General features: G+C 39.3%; 3 protein-coding genes across 4 annotated transcripts; all 3 read left to right on the top strand.

Moving 5' to 3' along the window:
* The first annotated feature begins 263 nt into the window (after positions 1-263).
* On the top strand, positions 264-4,364 carry LOC145491376 (uncharacterized). Of its 2 annotated transcripts, none has more exons than XM_081470561.1 (3): positions 264-1,221; positions 3,508-3,616; positions 4,191-4,364. In XM_081470561.1, exons 1-3 carry the CDS (start codon positions 337-339, stop codon positions 4,256-4,258), a joined length of 1,062 nt encoding a protein of 353 aa, XP_081326687.1. In that variant the 5' UTR covers positions 264-336; the 3' UTR covers positions 4,259-4,364. The 2 variants fall into 2 exon arrangements, 1 of the variants encoding a protein (XP_081326687.1); XR_014049818.1 differs by having other exon boundaries at positions 265-1,221; positions 3,551-3,616; positions 4,191-4,255.
* Positions 4,365-9,235: 4,871 nt separating this feature from the next.
* Positions 9,236-15,595, top strand: LOC145491373 (cAMP-dependent protein kinase type I-alpha regulatory subunit-like). Its single transcript, XM_081470556.1, has 9 exons — positions 9,236-9,725; positions 9,875-10,030; positions 10,117-10,208; positions 10,306-10,367; positions 10,649-10,695; positions 12,204-12,302; positions 13,494-13,736; positions 14,407-14,488; positions 14,664-15,595. The coding sequence occupies exons 1-9, from the start codon at positions 9,555-9,557 to the stop codon at positions 14,834-14,836; spliced, it is 1,125 nt and encodes a 374-aa protein (XP_081326682.1). The 5' UTR covers positions 9,236-9,554; the 3' UTR covers positions 14,837-15,595.
* Positions 15,596-17,861: 2,266 nt separating this feature from the next.
* LOC145491359 (D-inositol 3-phosphate glycosyltransferase-like) lies at positions 17,862-20,203 on the top strand. Its single transcript, XM_081470536.1, has 2 exons — positions 17,862-19,543; positions 19,664-20,203. The coding sequence occupies exons 1-2, from the start codon at positions 18,325-18,327 to the stop codon at positions 20,194-20,196; spliced, it is 1,752 nt and encodes a 583-aa protein (XP_081326662.1). The 5' UTR covers positions 17,862-18,324; the 3' UTR covers positions 20,197-20,203.
* The last annotated feature ends 8 nt before the right edge of the window (positions 20,204-20,211 follow it).

Here is a 20,211-nt window from a genome sequence, read left to right as displayed (position 1 = left end):
ACAAATGGAGGTCACTGACGTCACTGAACTAGCTAGTTGTACTGTTGCTATGGTAAACTATTATGCCATAAAGATTACTATAATTAGTTTACCAGTGGCTGGGCAATTATGTCATACTAATATTGAAGCATAACTTGATAAACAGAGGCGGTATTCATCCATCAAAGTATAGCTTTTGGTAAAGTGGTGGTTGGTCGGTGGCTGGACTCTAAACTTTTCTGGTACCTAGGCTCCGCCGACTAAGAATGGCAGGAGGCTCTGGGAACGAGAAAAGCACTCTGGCAACATGGCGTATATTTGAGAACAGTAAACACGTGAAATTAGTTCCTCGCCAGCATGACAAAGGGAGGATTAAAGGACCGAAAACGAAACCAAGAAAAAGCTAAATCCGTCCAGAATTATTATCACCAGAAAAATGTTGAAGTAGATCGCAAGGAAGGTGAAAAACAGAATCCTGTAACACTGCCGCTACTAAAACGTGCTCTGCCTTCTGACGGGGAGAACTCCTTGGGTGATGATGTTCAGAGGGATTCAATTAAGAAACGAAAGAAAAGCAGGAAGGACAGAAGCGTTGATTCATCAGAACCGTCTGGTAGCGTTGATGATAAGCATGAGAGTAAGGAAAAGGAGAAACGAATGGTTAAAGTGGAATTCACAGGAACAGCAAATTTTAATGTCTGTGAAGAGAGGGATTGTAAAGACAAGCCTGGTTTTGAAAGTGATACCAAAAGGAAAGAGTTAAGAGATTATAATCGTGAACATTCCAAACGTAAAAATAACAAAGACACAAAAGAGCCAAAACTCGAGGTTAGCGAGAAAAGAAGGAAAAGGAAGCAAGATGAAAAGAACTTTTATGAAGTACAGCAAGATATAAGTCAAATAGGCGACGCACAAAACACTTGTGATTCAAAGAATGTTGATGATGAGGTTAAAGGTAGGAAGGAAAAGAAAAAGAGGAAAAAAGAAATCGAATTAGAGAACACCCTTAACACAAGGAGTGATAACAATTCAGGGCTTAGCGAGGAGGTGGACACTGAAAAAACAGACAGTGTCATGAAAAAGAAGAAAAAGAAATCAAAACGTCAACCAGGAGAGGCTTCTAAAGCCACCATTCACCCAGGTGTTGACTATTTACGTACATGGCACTTTGATAGGAGCAACTGGAACTTCAAGAAAGTGCGTCAAGTTTGGCTTCTACAAAATATGTTTGATCAAGAGCAGGTCAGTAGAATCATCCAGTGTTTCGTAAATTTGCAAACATGTCTCAAATACATGAGTCACATTAATTTTGTTATCAAGTACAGTAATGATTCCATTTTGCACCCGGGGTGCTAATTTACTGGTAGACCTAGGGAGGGGCGGTTATTGGAGAGGGGGCGCTTATTTGGGATGGGGTACCTTCATTTTGAACATGACGTCTTAGTTTGGTTCAGTATGAAAGAAAACAGCACCCAAGGTGGAGTGCTTATGAGAAAGGGGGTGCTTATCGGAAGGAGTGTGCTAAATCCAATCATTACGGCACATTGCCCTGCAGATTCTTATCTCCTATAATTTTATCCATCTGGTAATTTCCCAGAAATCTTGCACACAATGAAAATAATGAGGTTAATAGTGGTGGTACATTGAAAACCGTTGCTGGTCATGATAGTATAGACAGTCAGTACAACATGCAGACTGCAAACTGGGTACAAAATGTAGGTTAAGGACAAAATGCAGACTGCAGACTGTAGACTAGGTATAAAGGGGAGACTGAGAATAAAGACTGTTTTTTTCCATCTAATAAGTGATAACATGTTACATTAAATTTTTGCAGCATGTCTGTTTATAACTTACTAGACATTTTCTGTGATGATCTTCTACACTGGGGATTATTCTTGGCCATATTTCTTTCTATTCTTATGGGAAAAAGCGAAGCGTCATTTTCATGGCTGGTCATTTGTATAATTTTCTTGTTACTTGTATGGTAACTAGTTAACTACACAATCATTAATTAATATGTAACAATCAGTGTGTGGTCACCCTTGAACATTGAAAATCTATCAAGATGAAGGAACATTTTGGATGTAAGTCTTCTTCCCTTTTTCCTTTCCTAGTTTCTTGACCCTGTGAAGAGCCTGCTTAAAGGCTATTAGTCTGCATTTGGCTACAAAATGAATGCTGATTAATTGTTGTTTCTTGAATATTACATGTTATTTTTGTTTACTACTGAACTCTCATGCAATATGAGAAGACTGGGACAGCTTTAAATTCTATTTTAGAACTAACAGGACCTTGATGCTTTGTTAAAAACAAAGTATATGAAAAAAATGGGCCAAAGATAATCCCCAGTAATACAAATTTTCTTCGAAGATGACCGTGGTCTGTAGTCTGCAGTCTGCAGTCTGCATTTTGTAGTGATGGAAAATATAGAGGTCAAGCATGGCATTTATGGCAAACAGCTTCTTCTAATCCCTAAATAAATGACAGAAAAATAGAAAATATCTCTTGCTATTCACTACAAAATCAATACAATTGTTGTTTTACTCTACCGTACAAACAGCTCGTTTGCTGTAAACATCATCCATAATCTCTCCAATGTGACAAGTTAGAGAAGGGGTTAGATATGAGGTAATAAATTATTGATACAACATAAGATGAATGGGAGGTACAGCTCATTTTGTATTATTATTTCTCTTGAACTAACCAGAAATTTTTGATTTTGGAAAAAGCCCAGCTAGATTTCTGGGAATTACATTGGATTAGCATCCCCAGTGGTTTGACTAGAGGAGGGACACTTGCTCCTACCCCCTCCACCCCCCCCCCCCCAAAAAAAAAAAACATTTTGCTACCCCAACCCTGATTTAAGCTTCAGGAGCTCTTGATTTAAGTACCTTTGGCCCTGCTAGTGATCACATCGGGTAGGGGGGGGGGGGGGGAGCACAATATTCCTTGGCAAGTACTAGAAGTGTAACCCAGTCTGATTTGGTAACAGCTTCCAGTACCTAGGTCTGAAACAGGGCTTTTAAAGATTTGATCTCTCAAATGCAGAGGAGGAGGACAAGCTAGCATATATTGGAAGCTAGCACAAACTATTAGCAGTTTTTTTAGTCTGCAAAAAGGGTTCTCTCACTGTTGGTAAACAAGGTAAAGTCTGTCAGGCCAAAACAGCGGGGGCTTACCCCAGTTTCTGTAGCATTAAGCAACTAGGAGTATTTCTACTCCCCCCCTGGATGGGATGCTAGTCCATTGCAGGGTTACCCCCAGCATTAAATTTGCCAGCACCCTTTCATACACCTGGCTGGAGGGAGGCACTGTGAGAGTTTAGTGTCTTACCCAAGAACTCAATGCAATGACCCCAGCCAGGGCTTGAACACAGGCTGCTTGATACGGAGTCCAGCACACTAACCGTTAAGCCACCATACCACCTGCTCGTTTTCCCATAGCTTAACCATACTTGTGAATGGTTATATCCACCAATGGAGGTGATGATGTTGTAGAAATTTAACTTACACCTTTTAACTTCTGCATATCTCCGATGAGAACTTTCACATTCTTCTCAAATATCTGGAAGGGTTGAAGGGAACGGCCAAAGACAAGACGATTGAAATGGCAGAGCAGAGACTTGAAAGTGAAACAGGTACATTTGTCATTAAGTGGAAAAAAATCCGTAGCACATCAATAAAATTTTGAGCATAATGCATTGTAAAAGGGGCTGTGATCTCTATACATGTAAGTCTTCACTGTAATACTTGGCACCCCTTTAGCCATTACATCAATGCTTCTCAAGGAATATTGGTTGCATGATAAGTAAGCTCTCAGTACTATAGTGGTCTGTCCATAGAGGTTTTTGCTGACATTTTTTTGCGGGAGTGAAGCAAGCACACACAAATTTCCCAACCCCACCCCCTTGGTTTTGGCTTGTTGATATCCCACATGCCAGGTTGATATTTTGCTAAGCTTGCAATCTCGATGAACTCATGACAAAATAAAGGGTCTGTTCAGTTGACAGACTAGTACTACAGAGACTAGAATAATGTGGGCATCTTTTGCAGTACAGATATTTGTTTTTTTTCCATTAAGCATTTAGGCATGTTAATTACATTTGTCTGAATTTGTTACCAGTCTTGTTACTATTAATAAATCTATTTAATCCATCAGTCTCTGTTTTGGTATTTGCTCACAAATTATTCTTCCATGTTATACAATTTTAGGAGCAAGTGAACAAAATGCTTTGGTTGAATCCCGAGTCCACCAAGTGCTTCAGTTGCTGACAGACTAAAATTTTACAGAGAGGAAGCTTGTGAAAAGAAGTGTGATGAAACATTAATCAAACAACAATTCTAAAGAACAGAAATAAAGTGCTGAAATTTTAAAAGTGGTTTAAGTTTATCAGGGCCACCAGTAAGGATTCCAGTTATTTCTGTTTGCAAAGTGTTTTTTTTTGGGGGGGGGGAGGTGAGTGAGGGGGCAGGGTGTTGTGGTTTTAGCCTGCCATACTACATGGTTAACATTTTGTGTCAAATCAAATAATGGGTTCACAACACTGATAGAAGTTCAACCTCTTACTTAGGCTCTCTCTCTCCTTATCATCCTTTGTCGTTGATGAGGGAGAGCCTGGGATTGAGGTTGATAGAAGCTAACCTGCGATCAGGCCTGCCATGTAGTGAGGGAAGGGAGGGAGGATGTGACTGCAGGTAGGTAGGATAGATAGGAGGCTGCTCTGCACTAATTCATGCGCACACCAGACCACCCATGATGTCACTAAGTCCCAAAAACATTGTTATGATGAGTTTTACGTGTAAACAAGTTCAACTGTTCAACCCACTTTTAAAAAGTTGATTAATCAAACCAGTGGAAAACAACTTTTTTTACATCTATCCAACCCAAAAGGGATCCTGAAAACGATCTTTCTCGATGTCATTTGCATATTTCTACTGAAGAGAATTTAAAAAACGAGTGGTTTTTCAGGGGCAGATCCAGGATTTTCAGGAGGGGGCTAGTACTTTGGGGTTGCCCAGAGTTTTTGCCTCTGTTTCCTTCAAAATATTCACAATCTTCTTCATTTTTTTTCATTTTTGCTTCACCAAGAGGGGAGTGGCTAGCCAACCAGTCCACACCTTCTAAATCCACCCCCGAGTGTTTTTTTTTTAACCACAATTTGCAATCAAAATTTTAAATGCCTAAAACCAGCTGACGGTTAACAAGTGCGATTTTCCGGTGTGCTATTTCCGCTGCAGAGAATTAGAGTATGGGAAGCGAATCGTGTTTTTGCCCATTTTCACTCTAGGCAGGTTCCATTTTTGAAGGGATGATTGCTCTGGGAAGGATTGAGGGCAGGGTCTGAGTCGATTAGGACTTGGGACATGACCCCACCCCCCCCCCCCAACCCCCCGGGTGGGGGGGGGGAGAGAGTCTCACATAAAAAGGACGGAAGTACTGGTCGTACCTTTTAAGAGTTAAAAATGTGGTTTTGGTAGCTCTTAGGGTGTTCAGTCTCAAAAGGTCCACAGCCGGAGCTTGCGCGGTACCTTTTAGGGTATGGAGCCGAAAAAATATGACGAGATATTTGACAATCAAATGATTTATGACAACGCCTTCATTAACTTAAAAAGAAGAAGGCACTCAAAGCAATCGTCTTTATTGCTATTAAAAATGACGAAAGTGTCGGTTTATTTGTTGTTTTAGAATTGGAACCTCTTAGGGGTAAAAAAAATCGCAAGCCACACCATGAAGTAGGATCTTGGTACCTCTTAAGGTACACTTCCGACGAGCACCCCGTCCTTTTTTTATATTGGAGCCCCCACCCCCACTCCACTCCCCGGGATACTGATTCATTTTGTTGCAATTTTGTAGACACTGTTCGCTATTTCCACGGATTAATGAAACAAATTACCTGGAGAGTAGTCATACACCATGATGAGAAAAACAAAACTTCTTTTTAGTCGTAATACAATCTACACTGCAATCCTGAGAAGGCGTCAGCGAGGGTTGGAGTGCCTCATCTAGGGAATGTTATACATAGTGTGCGAAAACCGAAACTCAACACACAATCAGACTCCAGTCGAACAGAAGTATTTGTTCGACCCACTAAGTCAATCAACTATTAATTTATTCTGGACACTACATCGTAATTCGTTCATTCTTCTGCATGAAACTACTTCACACTCTACAAGCATATATTAACTGCGCTACGTTTTTATTACTTTTCACTTGACAATGATACCTTGACGATATCGAAACGTAATATGTTTTACTCTTCAGATGTTTCTAAAATTAAAGCGATAAAATAAAAGCTGACTACACGCATAATTTTTGCAACTGTCAATTCCTTATCCTTATCAAGAACATCGACCTCTTTCGTTCAGATGAATCATGCTTTTATTAATATTCATGTCATGCAAGTAAAAACAGAAAAAAAGTCAACTCAAACGTGTCAAAAAGAATAATTTATTTGGTTAACCCTAAATGTTCCCAAACAAACAACATGTAAAATGATTCCAATGATTGTCTCCCCTTTTTGACAGAAATTCAGAATTATTTAAGCGTTATTCCCTTTCTGTTTCTTTAACTGATCCCAGATGTGATAGAAGTTTTGCTGATATTTGAATAATAATGTATAACTTCGTTAGATTTGGAATAAAGGCTTGCGCTGTCTATCAATTCGGGTGGCTGGCGCTTGGAATTCAAGCTGAAAAAAAGAAGACTTTGTCGTTCATCAAAGAGTTTCTTTGTGGGGAACATTCCTTACAATAAGAGGTTTAGGACGTTAGACTGTGGACCGATTTGAAAGAAAATATACTTATTTATTTATCTATTTATTTATTTATTTATTTATTTATTTATTCGAAATTCTGGAATAAATTGATAGCTATGACAATTATACTGGAACTAACACATCTTAATTGTGACCTAACAAAAGGCCTGTACATGTGTATAAATTACTTGAGTGTTGAGAGATCTATGTCAAGTTACTAGCTGTATAAATGAGACGGCGGCGAAATCTATGGTTTAATCAGTTATGTCTAAAGACGTTCACGGTGATAGGGTTAGACAGAGAAATAATGAGGTATGAATCGTGTTTCTCACTATTTAGTATTTATCTAAATATTTAATTTTACTTTTACATTACCGTGCTATCTGCCTCTTTTAGACGTGAAGCATCTTGACATTTGCTGGCCCGCTACTCCACTATATGTTGTTCGCAAAATAAAATCACGCGAACTTCGCGATCAAATTTCAAATATCGTTCAATCCAGATAGACCGGGGTAGAGTCAAATCAGACAGAGAGGACGCGTGTTTATAATGCCCCGCATGCAATGCATAATGTAAATGTATCATGTTTTCTGTTCTTTCTACCCAGTTGACCTGATACTTCAATAAGATGAACACCTTGCCATTAATTTGGAGATAATTAAAATGAAACGTTCTAGTTACATTTAACTTAAAAACTGGTCGCCGTATCTCTTACATCTGGCGGCACTAGTTGGGTCAGTTAGGAAATTTGATTACCGTATCTTTGCTAAAATAATTGTTCCCGGCGCGATCAAGATTTAGTAGCTTGGAGGCAGTTGTTTCACTTCCCTATAGAAGACTCTACTGCGTCAAAAAAGCTGAGGGGGGCAAGCTGAATCGTTATTATAAGTAGAATATGTAAAATCCATTTGTCATTGTGACAGAGCCAGGACTTGGCTTATTCAGTCAGTTTCATGGCTCCAAGGAACGGCTAACACCAAGAAAATATGCAGTCTTTTTTTTTTTTATCAATATTTATATTTTCTTTGTTGGTTTTAATGCATTCTTACAACTTGCTTAGCGAATTTCACTATTACTTAAAAAAAAAACCTTTAGCAGGATGTCGGAACTGGTTAAATTTTACCAGGGGCCAGTTTCTCGAAGGTCCCGAGATGTGTTTTCACCCAGAAAGCCGTAGAAAAATCTCAGACCTTATGATCACAGAGCTGTTGTATTTAACGAAGGTTACTCCCATACAAGAAGTTTCAGGCGTATGCAGCTCTCTGTTTGTAGATACAGACTAACTAAGAACAGCTTTGCGGGCCCAAAAGCACAGAGAAAAATCCAGTGACTTGATGAATATTTTCATTGTACAACCCCGACGAAAAACGGACAACCAACACTTCATTCTCAAAATTTGCTAAGATGACCGTCGGAAATTTATCTCTTTTCTCGTGGGCATCATTCCCCACTCCAGGAAGATCATATTTTCAACCAGGGAGGAGCAAATCTGATGAAGGAATTTCTCTTAACTGAACGAAAGGAAAAAAACAAAAAAAACAGGTCTATCATCACTTACTAAATTGATGCAGAGTCCAGCAAGGCTTTTTGATTTTGACTAGTTCAGTCTTGGCCCTCCTCTTTCTCGCGCGCGCGCAACGTTTGACCTGCACGATTCTCAGACATCCCGTCAAACCTGATAAACCTGATTAGCTGAAGATACAAAAACGGGTCCGGCTGGTCGTGGGGCCAGAAGTCGCGTTTCTTTGTTCTGACCAAAACGAGCGTGGCATCTGGGGACGAGAATTGTCTGATCAACTTTTGTTCATATAGTTGGACGCATGCGCATCAGAACCTCCGTTTCTTTTGGTCACGTGGCGGAAGAAACGACATTTTAAAACGAGTACCACTGAGGACGAGAGTTTTTGTCTTGTTTTAACCCTTTTCTCGTGAAACTTCTCGGGTTTCATATCGTATGCCTCGATGCAGTTTTAGGCATCGAATTCTTTGAGAACACGAATATTCACCGGATCTGTTACAAAGGGGTATTTATATTCAGTGATCAACTATTAATGGAAGACGTGGAACTGAAAAAGCAGATGTGTTGCACAATAGTAAACTGGAATGAAAACTTAAAAAGTCGGAATAATGTTGAGGATGAAACGGAACTAAAGATGCGACATCTGTGAAACGCTTTATTCATGTTCTAGAGGACGATAAGCTGAGGAAGTACCTCCTCAAGGAAGAGATCATTTTAATGCCTCACAACAAAAAGCCAATATATAAACGTCGACGAAAACAAGGGCAAGAAATTAAATATAGTGCAGACGTGACTAATGTTAACTCCAATTCAAACCGCATAGTCGAAGAAAGTTCAACTGCGCAAACAGACGTCACAGTTCGACGTAAATAGGTGCAAGCTATTGCTATAAATTATATTTGAATTGTTGCAAGATTGCGGGGGCGACGGATGGTACTATTATTATTCTGAATTTGAAGACGGTTCATATTTCAGTCCTTTTTTAACCATGAAGAAAATCGATTATTTTTATTATTTTATCATTCTTGCTGTAATTTTCAACGTTCATTGTTTCTGGATTAATTTGGAAAAATTCAGCCTTTGTTTTTCACGCAAACGTAGACTGGATTATATTGTAAAGAACGTTGGGAACACAATCCGCTTTGCGGTAAAAATTCAGCAGTTTGGTATATTATTTGACTGTAAGTACCCACGCATCTATCTTCTGACGTCACATTGACGTCACAGCCCTGTAGAATTGGATAAGTTAGTGTGACGTCACGTCAGTTCTTCTCTGCGATCCGAGCGACATTTGCGAGCAAAATGGCGTCCAAAAAGCAAGATGGTGATGCCGAAGCGCTCAGGCAATGTGAAATTTATGTAGAAAAGCATAACATTCAAGCTATACTAAAGGACTGTATCGTGCAGCTATGTATCAAGAAGCCAGACAACCCGCACAAATTCTTTCGGGAATATTTCGAAAAGCTAGAAAAGGTGTTTTTCTTTTAAGCTCCATATCGAAGCTTTGTTACACTATCGTGTTGTTTTTGGTTGTGTTTTCACTTCATTATTCTGCATGTAAACCGGTCAGACAAATCATTTCATTTTCTAGATGAGCAATTTGTCTTAAATTTATTTACCAGGAGCGTGAGGCAGAGCCACAGGAACATAGCGAACCTGAACAGAAACTTGAAATTGAGGATCACCCCGGGCCCGTCCGTGGCTTTTCTCGACAACGTCGCGGTGCTGTTAGCGCTGGACCAATTACAGAAGACGAAGCTACTTCTTATGTGAAAAAGGTAATTTTCGGCGATGGTTAAGATAATTGCAAAGAAAAAGCAGGGGCAATGGTGACAACGGCAAAAACTCTCGCTTGGTTTTACAGGTCGTACCAAAAGACTACAAAACTATGGCCGCCCTATCGAAGGCAATCGCAAAGAACATCCTGTTTTCTCACCTGGACGAAGGAGAAAGAAGGTCAGTGGGATAAAAGCATTTAACCTCAAGAATTGGTATTGAACTAGTAACACATTTTATGTTAAGTACTTACATGAATGTCGTTTTTTTCCTATAGTGATATTTTTGACGCCATGTCTTTGGTCAAACACGGTGCCGGTGAGACTGTCATCCAGCAAGGTACGACGTAAATCAAAGCGTTTTAAGCCTGTAGTATCTTTAGAACCGATTTTTTTTGCGAATATGTAGACCTTTAGTTTTCGTAAGTGACTCACTGCCGTTTCGCTCCTTTTGACTGCTCGGAATGTTTGTTGTTCTCAACATTTCCATGAGCTTAACAAGATTATTGCAACCCTTATAATTCAGGCGGTGTTATTGCGGCAGCCCGTATTCTCAGAGAAGTATTAAAACAGCGTAGCATTTAAAGTTAGGCGATGTGACCTTTATTTTTGCTGTTTTAGGTGACGAGGGGGATAACTTCTACATCATTGACAGTGGCGAAGTTGATGTAAATATCCATGTTGTCTGTTTACATAATTTTGAACACTCGCCCAAAGCACTTCGCTCGATGGATTACCACACTTCCAAGACTCCCAAATAGTTTGGAACCTTGGTGGTTCTTGTAGTCTCGCTAAGACATACCACATCAAATTGTGTCTAAAAGTGCGATATTTTCTGCGAAGATCCGCTGGAAATCATAAGCTTACCTCTAGTTATTCTAAGGAAAATCTTGCCTTTTCTGCTTTGTGCTGAAATTTTGATTGTTTGGTAGATAGTCCGCTTGTGCAAGGTCTGGAGCAGAAATAATGGGAGGGCTAGATAGGCACTAAAAATTTGGAATTCCTTGGAACTTCTAATTTTCCTAAGGAGTCCAAACATTTTGCTAAACGTTGTTTGGTTGATGAGCTTGCATTAGCTAAGAAAGTCCAAAATGACCACCATTCAGTCACAACAAAGTGTTAGCTGTTATTTTGTTGAGTTTAATGTCAAAGCTCTCCTGAGATGGTAGCATGCTTTTGTAAATACTCCTAGTCTATGTCTTTTTTACATCGAGATATTTCTACCAGAAATATGTTTCCCACAGGATCTCACAAAGTTAGAGGTTTTATATTCTGCTTAGAGTTTTTGTGTATATTGATTTTCTCTTGATAGAGTTAGTAATCTTTCATTTGTTTCTGTCATGACCAGTAATATTTTTCCAAGCCTACAAAATCCCTGCGTAGATTTAAACCTGGCAACTAAGGGGGCATCTTGCATCATGGAAATGGTTCTTCCAAAAATAATTTACTGTACCCAAAACTTGATCTTGCCTGAGTTCTTCAGTATGCAGAATGATATCATAAATCTCAACTGTTTGGCCTTCTGTTGAACCTTACATGGTCAACCCTGATTATAAACTGCACTTTGTAAAGAATTATAATTTTCAATACTGCAACCACTGACTGCTCATACAAATAAGTTTTCCACATCTAAACAACTTAAGGGTAGAATAGAGGAACGAGGGTAACTACAACAACAAAAACTATAACAACTTTACAAATGCAAATTGTAAAGTTGCAACAGTGTACCTTCACAATTGTTACAATTGTTAGCTAACAATTGAAAAAAATTTTTAAAAAAATAGTTTTTTTTTTACTAAACTACGAAGTGATACTGTTCATCCAAAATAACTTTAAAAGCTAAGCTAGTTGGATGCCACAAATGTGTAATGAAGGCATTTGTACTGTTAAAACTAAATTGTTCCATGAGTGTATTTTGTTTTTAGTGGATATCCATTTGGGATGAGTTGAAATTAGCACTTGCCAGGGGAAGTCTAAATCCTTTTGTATGGGTTGAAATTATATTTTTTTGGTCCAGTTGTAAAGTTCACCAGCCTGGATGATGAGTGCTTACAAAATTTAGCTCCCATCCCTGTTTGGGTGAAATTTATGAATTCCTGGTCATCCAGTATTGTTGAAAGGGAGGGCTACCTTCAAGGAATCTATGTTTGTCTGACATTTCATTTGCTCTCATCAGGTGTTTGTCAGTGAGGAATATGTTTCCACCATTGGAGAAGGAGGCAGTTTTGGTGAACTGGCCCTGATTTATGGCACACCAAGAGCAGCAACTATAAAGGTGGGAAAGATTTGATTTATGCTGTGTTTATGATGAACTGGAAAGTGTTGTGCCAAGGGAATTCATTTCTCTGATAGGGTTTTTGTAGGTTAGGAAATGGTCAGGGAAAATGAAAAGTCTTCAAGGTCAGAAAAAGTCAAGGATATTTATTTTGAGTCTGGGAAATTGAAATTTAAAGAAAAGTCAGTTACAATTGAAATAATAACACTGCTGATTTAAAACCATTCAAGGCTGAAAGAAACATTTTAGTTCATTGTCATCTCCACAATGTTTTTCCTTAAATGAAGAAGGTGAACTGTCATTGTAAAGGTAAAAAGGGTGGCTTTAACGGAGGCTGAATGCTGCTACTATATCTGACATTTTTGCTTTTATTATTTTGGTCACGGAAATTATATTTTTATCAGGGAACAGTCTGAAGTTTAAGTTTAAAAACTGATGTCTGGCGACCATTTCTGATCATCTTTGGAGTTCTTGGACTAGTGTTCATGATCTATTTAGAAATATTTCATTGTATAATGTGCAGCCAGTGTAACCAAGTTTTCATGGGGCTAAGTGGTTAGCAACTTAGGTACACTGTTTCTATACTAGTAATCATTGTTACAACTGTATTGGTAATCATGGAGCAGCTTGTTGATTAAGAGAAAGTCATCAACTGCTTGCAATTATGCTTGACTGAACAGTAGTAGAAGTAGACATTGCAATGGAAGCACTACAAAACCTAAGTGACTGCTTTGCATTATGCTATGTTAAGTAGGATCTCAACTTTTGTATGCTAATAACTAGAATAACTCATGCCCTAAAGAAGGGGGAAAAAGTTGAGTGCCACTTGCTTTAGATTTGGCACCTTTCAGTGAGGATTTCTGGTTATCCACTCAGTGGAATCCTGACTTCTCTAACCCTTGATTTTTTGAACCCCTGTGATAACTCAAGCCAAAAGTAATTTCCTTCCCCTCAGTAGAACTCGGTATTTTTACCCAATCTCTTGAACTACTGGATTTTTCAAACTAATTTTCCTTTCCCTTGGATGTTCGAAAAATCGGGATCCCACTTTTTTTTTTAATTCTTCAATTTTGACTTTGATCAATCTCAAACTCTACAAAACACCGGCAATGAAGAACAATTTAATGCAAGACTGGTTATTTTGCCATGATATGTGTGTTAATCAACTTGTCTGTCTGCTTTGTGTCTCAGTCAAAAACAGATGTGAAGCTTTGGGCCATTGATCGAGTGACTTACCGACGGATATTGATGGGAAGTCAGATTCGCAAGAGGAAAATGTATGAACAGTTCCTCGAGAAAGTCAGTATTCTCGAGTCATTGGATAAATGGGAACGCCTTACCGTGGCTGACGCACTGGAAGCTGTTTCTTATGAGGATAATGAAAATGTTGTAGTTCAGGGAGAGCATGGTGATGAATTTTACATCATTGTTGATGTAAGTATTTCCTGAAAAACTCTTACTTAATATTTCAAGGATGTGATGCTGTCAACCCAAGTTCTGATCTTGTTCATTATTAAGCTCATTCCTAGTGGTGACATTTTGCCATTTTGGTTAGTACTGAAGTTTCGATGGTCAGTTTTCTTTATTTTTGTCTTGTTTGCTTGGTGTTGTATTGATTTTATAATGCTGTGAAATGCAATTCAACAAAGTTTACAACAAAGCAACATTACTAGTTGCTGTTACTTCCGGCCAGCGGTATTCATATGGTATTGCAGGTTCAGTGCACTTCGCCATTGTACTAGTGTGTTCCAGCTTTGTACTAGCATGTAGTGTGTTCCAGCATGATGGTCCCTGGAACATTTTGGTCATAGGATTGAGCAGTTTCCTGCACATCTTTGATCTGTTTGTCGACGTCTTTCTGTCCCCCTCCCATCCCCGTCTCTACTGTTAACTCCGTGTGACGGGTGCCTGGAAGACTGGGTGGGGGCTCCTGGGTTGCAGGGATTCCCAGCCATGGGAGCATTATACTGCCTAGGGTCTGGCTGGTCACAGTGGAGGCCCCTGGATATTCCAGGCACACATCTTCTACAGCTCAGTACAGTTAATGAGAAATAACATGATAATCCCTCATCGATTTCAAGATTTAACCAGTAATGTTTTATAGGGGGTAGCTGTGGTGTTGCAGCGTAGATCACCAAATGAAGATTATATTGAGGTCAGCCGATTAGGACAGTCTGACTACTTCGGTGAGTGAGGATATTTGAAGCTGTGTTGGACTTTAACACTGCAGTGTAAAATAATGTAGATTGGCAATTTGTATCAACAACTGATATTGGATGCACGAGTTGAGTTTGCCATAGGGAAAGAAAAGTTTAGATGTCACAAAATGCAGACTGAGGAGTATCAAATTTGTGTTTTCAGGTGAAATTGCTTTGGTCCTTAATCGACCTCGAGCTGCAACAGTCCGGGCAAAGGGAACACTAAAATGTGTCAAACTCGACAGGCAGCGGTTTGAACGAGTGCTGGGTCCATGTATCGACATCCTCAAAAGGAACATACAGCAGTATAACAGCTTTGTTTCATTAGTGGTGTAATAAAGTTAGTGATCAGCTACAGATTGTATTTAGCAATGTAACAGATCCAGTGATTAAGTGAGTGGTGGATAACCCTGTATGTATCTGCATAAAGGCAATTGTAATAGTACAGCAATGAGTGTAGGTACATTATGTCATAGAATCATAAGTTATTTGCATATCTTCCCTGAAACTTATAATTATTGGTCGCGATCCATGTCTAGCATTGTTAATCTTGTTTTTGTTTGGCCATTGTAGTCTTCCCATGCTTTGTTCTATTTTATCACTTACGTTTTTAATATTCAATTAAAGGTACTGTATGTTAGGTAAATCTACAAAGGCTATTCAACACCAATATCTTTAAGTTTCAAACTGCTGGTTTCTCCAAACAATTATGTCAAGAAGCAAGTAATTTTACATAAAATTGCCACCTTCTGTAGAGCTGTCTTTCCATTTTTTGTGCTAGGTTAAGTTAAGGAAAAAAAAAAATCTTCTCTGCAAAGGTTAAAATGAAAGGTGTGATCCACCTTTGCAAATATTTGCAGAGGTGAATATGAAACACATCCATTTTGTATTGTCCAGTGACTATAGTTAACAACCTATTTTACGGGTCTGCATTAGTGATTTTGAGTTGTCCTTGTCATTAACTTGTGCTGTCCACAGTTTGGTTGTTTTATTCATGTTATTTATTTATAGTTTTATGTGGTTTGATGAAAAACATGATAAAGTGCTATGTAATTAAGTAATTGTAAGAATGAAAAATAAAAAGTGCAGTGGAAAGGGTTTTTGTTGTGATTAAACAGACCTTTTTGCTTCAACTGGTCACTTGTTGGTAATACAAGAACTAGGTGGATGTGGCATCGATCTACTGTCCCAGAGGGTACTCCCTATAGTGGCCTGTATGGGGAGGCTCTGCCTAAAAGGGTTAGCTTTTTCAGGCTTCAGGTATATAAAAGGGTAAGTTAATCTGTCATTTAGTTATTTTAAGGACCTTAAATTAAAATGTTTTGAACAGATTCACCTTATGGCTGTATCATTCCATTAATTGTTAGGCGCTACATGAAAATGACAAGACTTCCTTTATTGGTGACTCGTTCATAATATGTGAAAGGGGCACCTTTTTTCAATTAAAGGTATACGAAACGGGTACCTTTCGTGTTAAAATGTTATACAAAAGGGTAAGGGGTTAGACCTCAGGGCAGAGCCTGCCCGTATAGAACTTTGTAGAGTAGCCCCCCTCATCCACCCTCCGGGTCTAGCATAGCCTTGTTGCACCATTTGTGCTGAAGTTCTTTATAGCATCTTTATCATCATGAAGTCACTAAATCTCTTATTTGTTAATTTGGTTTACAAAAGTCCTCGGCAATCTTCAGCCTGAAGATTCATGATTGGTCTCCTTTAGAGGGTTAATTTAAATCTTGCAAAGAGCACCCCACCCTTAACCTGGGATTCCCCTTGTACACCTTTCAGATACCACGTTTGGGAAGCACAAGCGATCATTGAATAATGCCATTCAAGAGTTCTCATTGGCTTAAGGTTACAGTATACCTTCAGATCGGCAATTTTCTTCAAATTTGGATTTTTGGTTCAAACTAATGGTCGAAGAGTAATCTCTAATTTCTGAAAACAAAATTGAAAAAAACCTAATATTGGCGGAGAAATGGATGATTTACGTTATGGCCGGAAGTAAAAGTTCCCTCTTGATTGACAGCCCTATAACGTGTATGCAATCAACCGAGACTACTTTCGCCGGAATATTACCGATATGGATACCACGAATTGGCTGGCTACTCAGTTAATCAGCATTGTTAATCCAAGCATTTTTCGTATTAGATGTAATTCTGTTAAGTTATAAGTAAACATGGACCACGGAAAACTCCGTTTACCAGTTCGAAAAAGCGAAGAATGAATGAAAATACATCAATGAGTGAAGAAGCGAAAGTTGGCCTCGCGGATGAAGCTACGGACGTATGAAGCGGGCAAAAAGATCGAGTCAAGGGAAGAGAAAGGTTGTGTTAAATTTGGAACTCGACGGCGATAACAGCGATGTTTACGGTGACTCTTTTATTGAGTTCGATACCGATGAATCGTCTAACTCTTCGAGATCCACTGGAATATTATCCATGCACATTTGCTCTGCCGCGCTTTCTTTTGTTTGTTCTCGTCGCCCAACTACTCTAGCGTTCGTATCCTTTTTCGTCTTCCCCATTTTGCCAAACCAGCTTCAAGAAAAACCCAGCTGCAGAAAAATTATCTCTCCGCCTTGAGCGCATTGCGAAACGCAAGGTTTTTTTGCAGATTCACGCGTAAATTTTACCGCGAGTTAATGGTAGTAAATTTTCCAAGCGCTGATTGGCTCAGTGATCTGAGAACCCAGCTGAAGGCGTTTGTGGGCGGAGTTTGTTTGCGAAGCAAGATATTTTTCTTAGCGCTGTTTTCTTGAATAATTTTGTTCGCTTGAAGCAGACACTTTAAAGAGTTACAACTCAAACTGAATTTGTTTGTTTGCCCTCAAATTTGGACAGTAGCTAGATTAACATATAAAAAACAAACACGTGTCTACGAATTGTTTATTTCGAAATATTTTTTCTCCGAGAGCGATTTTTGTACGATCACTTCACATTTTTTAAATCCTATTTCGAAAATGTTCTGTAACTTTTTACTACAATTGAATGTGGAAAAACGCAGACACGCTTTTTAGCGCTTTTTGTCCTGAAACCGAGGAAAAACATAAATTGGCGAAAAACAAAATTCGCTTTGACTTGTAGCTTCCAAAAGGTGATTAGGACGCTTGCATTTAGTGGCCGTGAAAAAATTGGCAATTCATTTTATTTCAAAATTTTTGGTATGGTTTGATAGCCAGCTCTATAGGCTTTAATTTGATATAGGGGCTTAGGTATCTACAGCTTAAACCGGACGCGCTACATCGCTTGGACGCGAGACACCCCTGAAGGTATACGGTAACCTTAAACCAACACGATATATGAGCCATTATAACACGTACATGCTCTACAAATAACTCGTTTTCACTGTCACGCAATATAAAATAAATCGAAAACCATTCAGTGGATGAAGTCAAGAAATTGTGATCTTATATGAAATAAATAAAGACGACACTTCACCAAGTTTTCGGTCTGTGCGCTTTTCCAAACTGCAGCTTTTCGTCGAAATGTTTCGCAGAAATTTAGAGCCCATTATGGAAACGCCATGTAGGTGCACCACATATCGATACTCTGGTTTCCAAACAAAAGCACACTATTGAACTGTAAAATTGTAAACAGATATAAATTTACTTTTTATGCCTGATGGGGATAGAAACTTTGGTGTCATTTGAAAACGACTTCATCCAACCGACAAGGGGAGGGAGAGGAGGGCGCCTGGGAACGAGCTTATAAACTCTGACGTCAAAAGTTATCAACCAATCCCGTAGCCTGCCCAAAGCAAGAGACTTTTGGAGGGAAGTTCGATTCGATTCGCGCTATTCTTCGGTAGTTTGGTGATGTAGATTTATGTACTGCGAGGAAGAACCGAGTATTTTATGTGCTAAGGAACAGACAGATCTTATTATCAATGCCTTGTTTGTTTGCGACGAATGGAAATCTTTAAAAGGTGGTTTAACCACTTTCAATAGAGAGCTTGCTCTGAATTTGGCTTTGAGTAAGAACTTCAATGTTTTCTGTTATGTCACTCAAAGCGACGAGGAAGACAGAAAAGACGCCAGTAAACACGGAGTGAATTTAATCACTGCCAAGAGTATTCCTGGATCTACTGATCCCCTAGATCATTTGAAAATACCGCCGCAACTTTCAATTGACATCGTGATAGGCCATGGAAGAAAGTTTGGTAGCCCTGCGTATTTCATAGCGGAACGTACAAAGTGCAAATGGATCCAATTTGTTCACGTATTCTGTGAAGATCTCGGAAAGTTTAAGAAAGGGAAGCGATCGACAGTAGATACGATTGATGAAAACGAAAACAAGCACAAGCTTGAAATACAGCTGTGCGAAGCGGCTGATGTGGTTGTAAGCGTGGGATCCGGACTACAATACAAGTATGGAAAATGTCTTCCGGGTACTGATGTTCAGGTTCTCACCCCGGGAATTTTGGAGAGTTTTGCCAATCAGCCGAAGCGTCTTCTTCCAGAGCCAGGTCCTATCGTGACAGATGATTTCAGTGTCTACGTGTTTGGCCGAGTAACCTCGGAGGACCTATTTGTTAAAGGATACGATATCATTGGAAAAGCAATCGCTACCTTAGGAGAGAGATTCAAACTGACATCTGTTGGTTCACAACGTGGCAAACAAAGAGAAACAGAGGCATGGTTTGTAAAGAAAACGGGGATTAGGCGCGAGCAACTAACAATCCGTCGTTATTGTAATCAAGAAGAAGTGAAGAGGATGCTGTACGCCGCAGACTTGGTTGTTCTGCCATCTCGTGCTGAAGGCTTTGGCATGGCTGCCTTGGAAGCCATTTCTGCTGCTATCCCAGTTCTTATCTCTAGGCATTCAGGAATCGCTTTAACTCTTCAGAAAGTAAAAGGTGGAGACTCTGTGGTTGTAGCAAGTCAAGAGCCAGAGGAATGGGCCAGGAGAATGGAGGAGTTGTCCCGCAAAGCACCCAAAGAGAGATCTGATAATGCTATTCACCTGCGAGAGAATTACAGAAGAATGTACCCATGGAGCATCGCATGTGAGCGATTCAAAGGGATAATTGAGGATCTTTTTAAAGGTAAAGATACCAAACAAGGTGTTTTCTTCATTTGTCCATGTCACCCGCTATGATTGGTCAGGTAGTTCATTCCCTAGGTGCAGTGTTAATACACAATCATAGAATTATTTTCTTCAACAGATGCAAAGACAGGGTCTAACAAGGAGAACATTTATTGTAAACAAGATGACCAGAAGTCAAATGAAAGAGTTACCAGTGGCATGGGTAAACGACCTCTATCTGCTGAAGAAGACTTAGAGAATAAAAGAAGAAAGTTAGAGAACTGTGATGAAGCTGCTGTTCTACAGAGGCAAGTTTCACGGGACCTGCTTAATCTCTTTCGCATTCGTAAAAATGAAAGTCATCGGCTCAAATGGGGTGATGTATCCTTGGCAAAAGACCCAACAACTGGAAAAGAAAGTCTTGTTTTGAAAGCTAGATGTAGTTCTGAGCCACGTCAAGTTTTTCTGCCCGTAGCACAGATGAGTACAGACCCAGGCACCAGCCAGTGCCCAGTTCAGACATACAAAGAATTTAAAAGTCACAGACCAGAAGAGATGAAAGAGCCGGACTCCCCTTTCTATTTGGCAGTCAAAGGGAAAAGAAGACCAGGAGATCAAGTGTGGTACATGAAAAGGGCACTGGCACAAAAGAAATTAAAATTGTTTTTATGACTGAAGTTTGTTATT

This window comes from Orbicella franksi, chromosome 6, assembly GCF_964199315.1.
Source record: "Orbicella franksi chromosome 6, jaOrbFran1.1, whole genome shotgun sequence".
NCBI lineage: Eukaryota > Metazoa > Cnidaria > Anthozoa > Scleractinia > Merulinidae > Orbicella > Orbicella franksi.
This window is presented reverse-complemented; position numbering and strand designations above follow the sequence as displayed.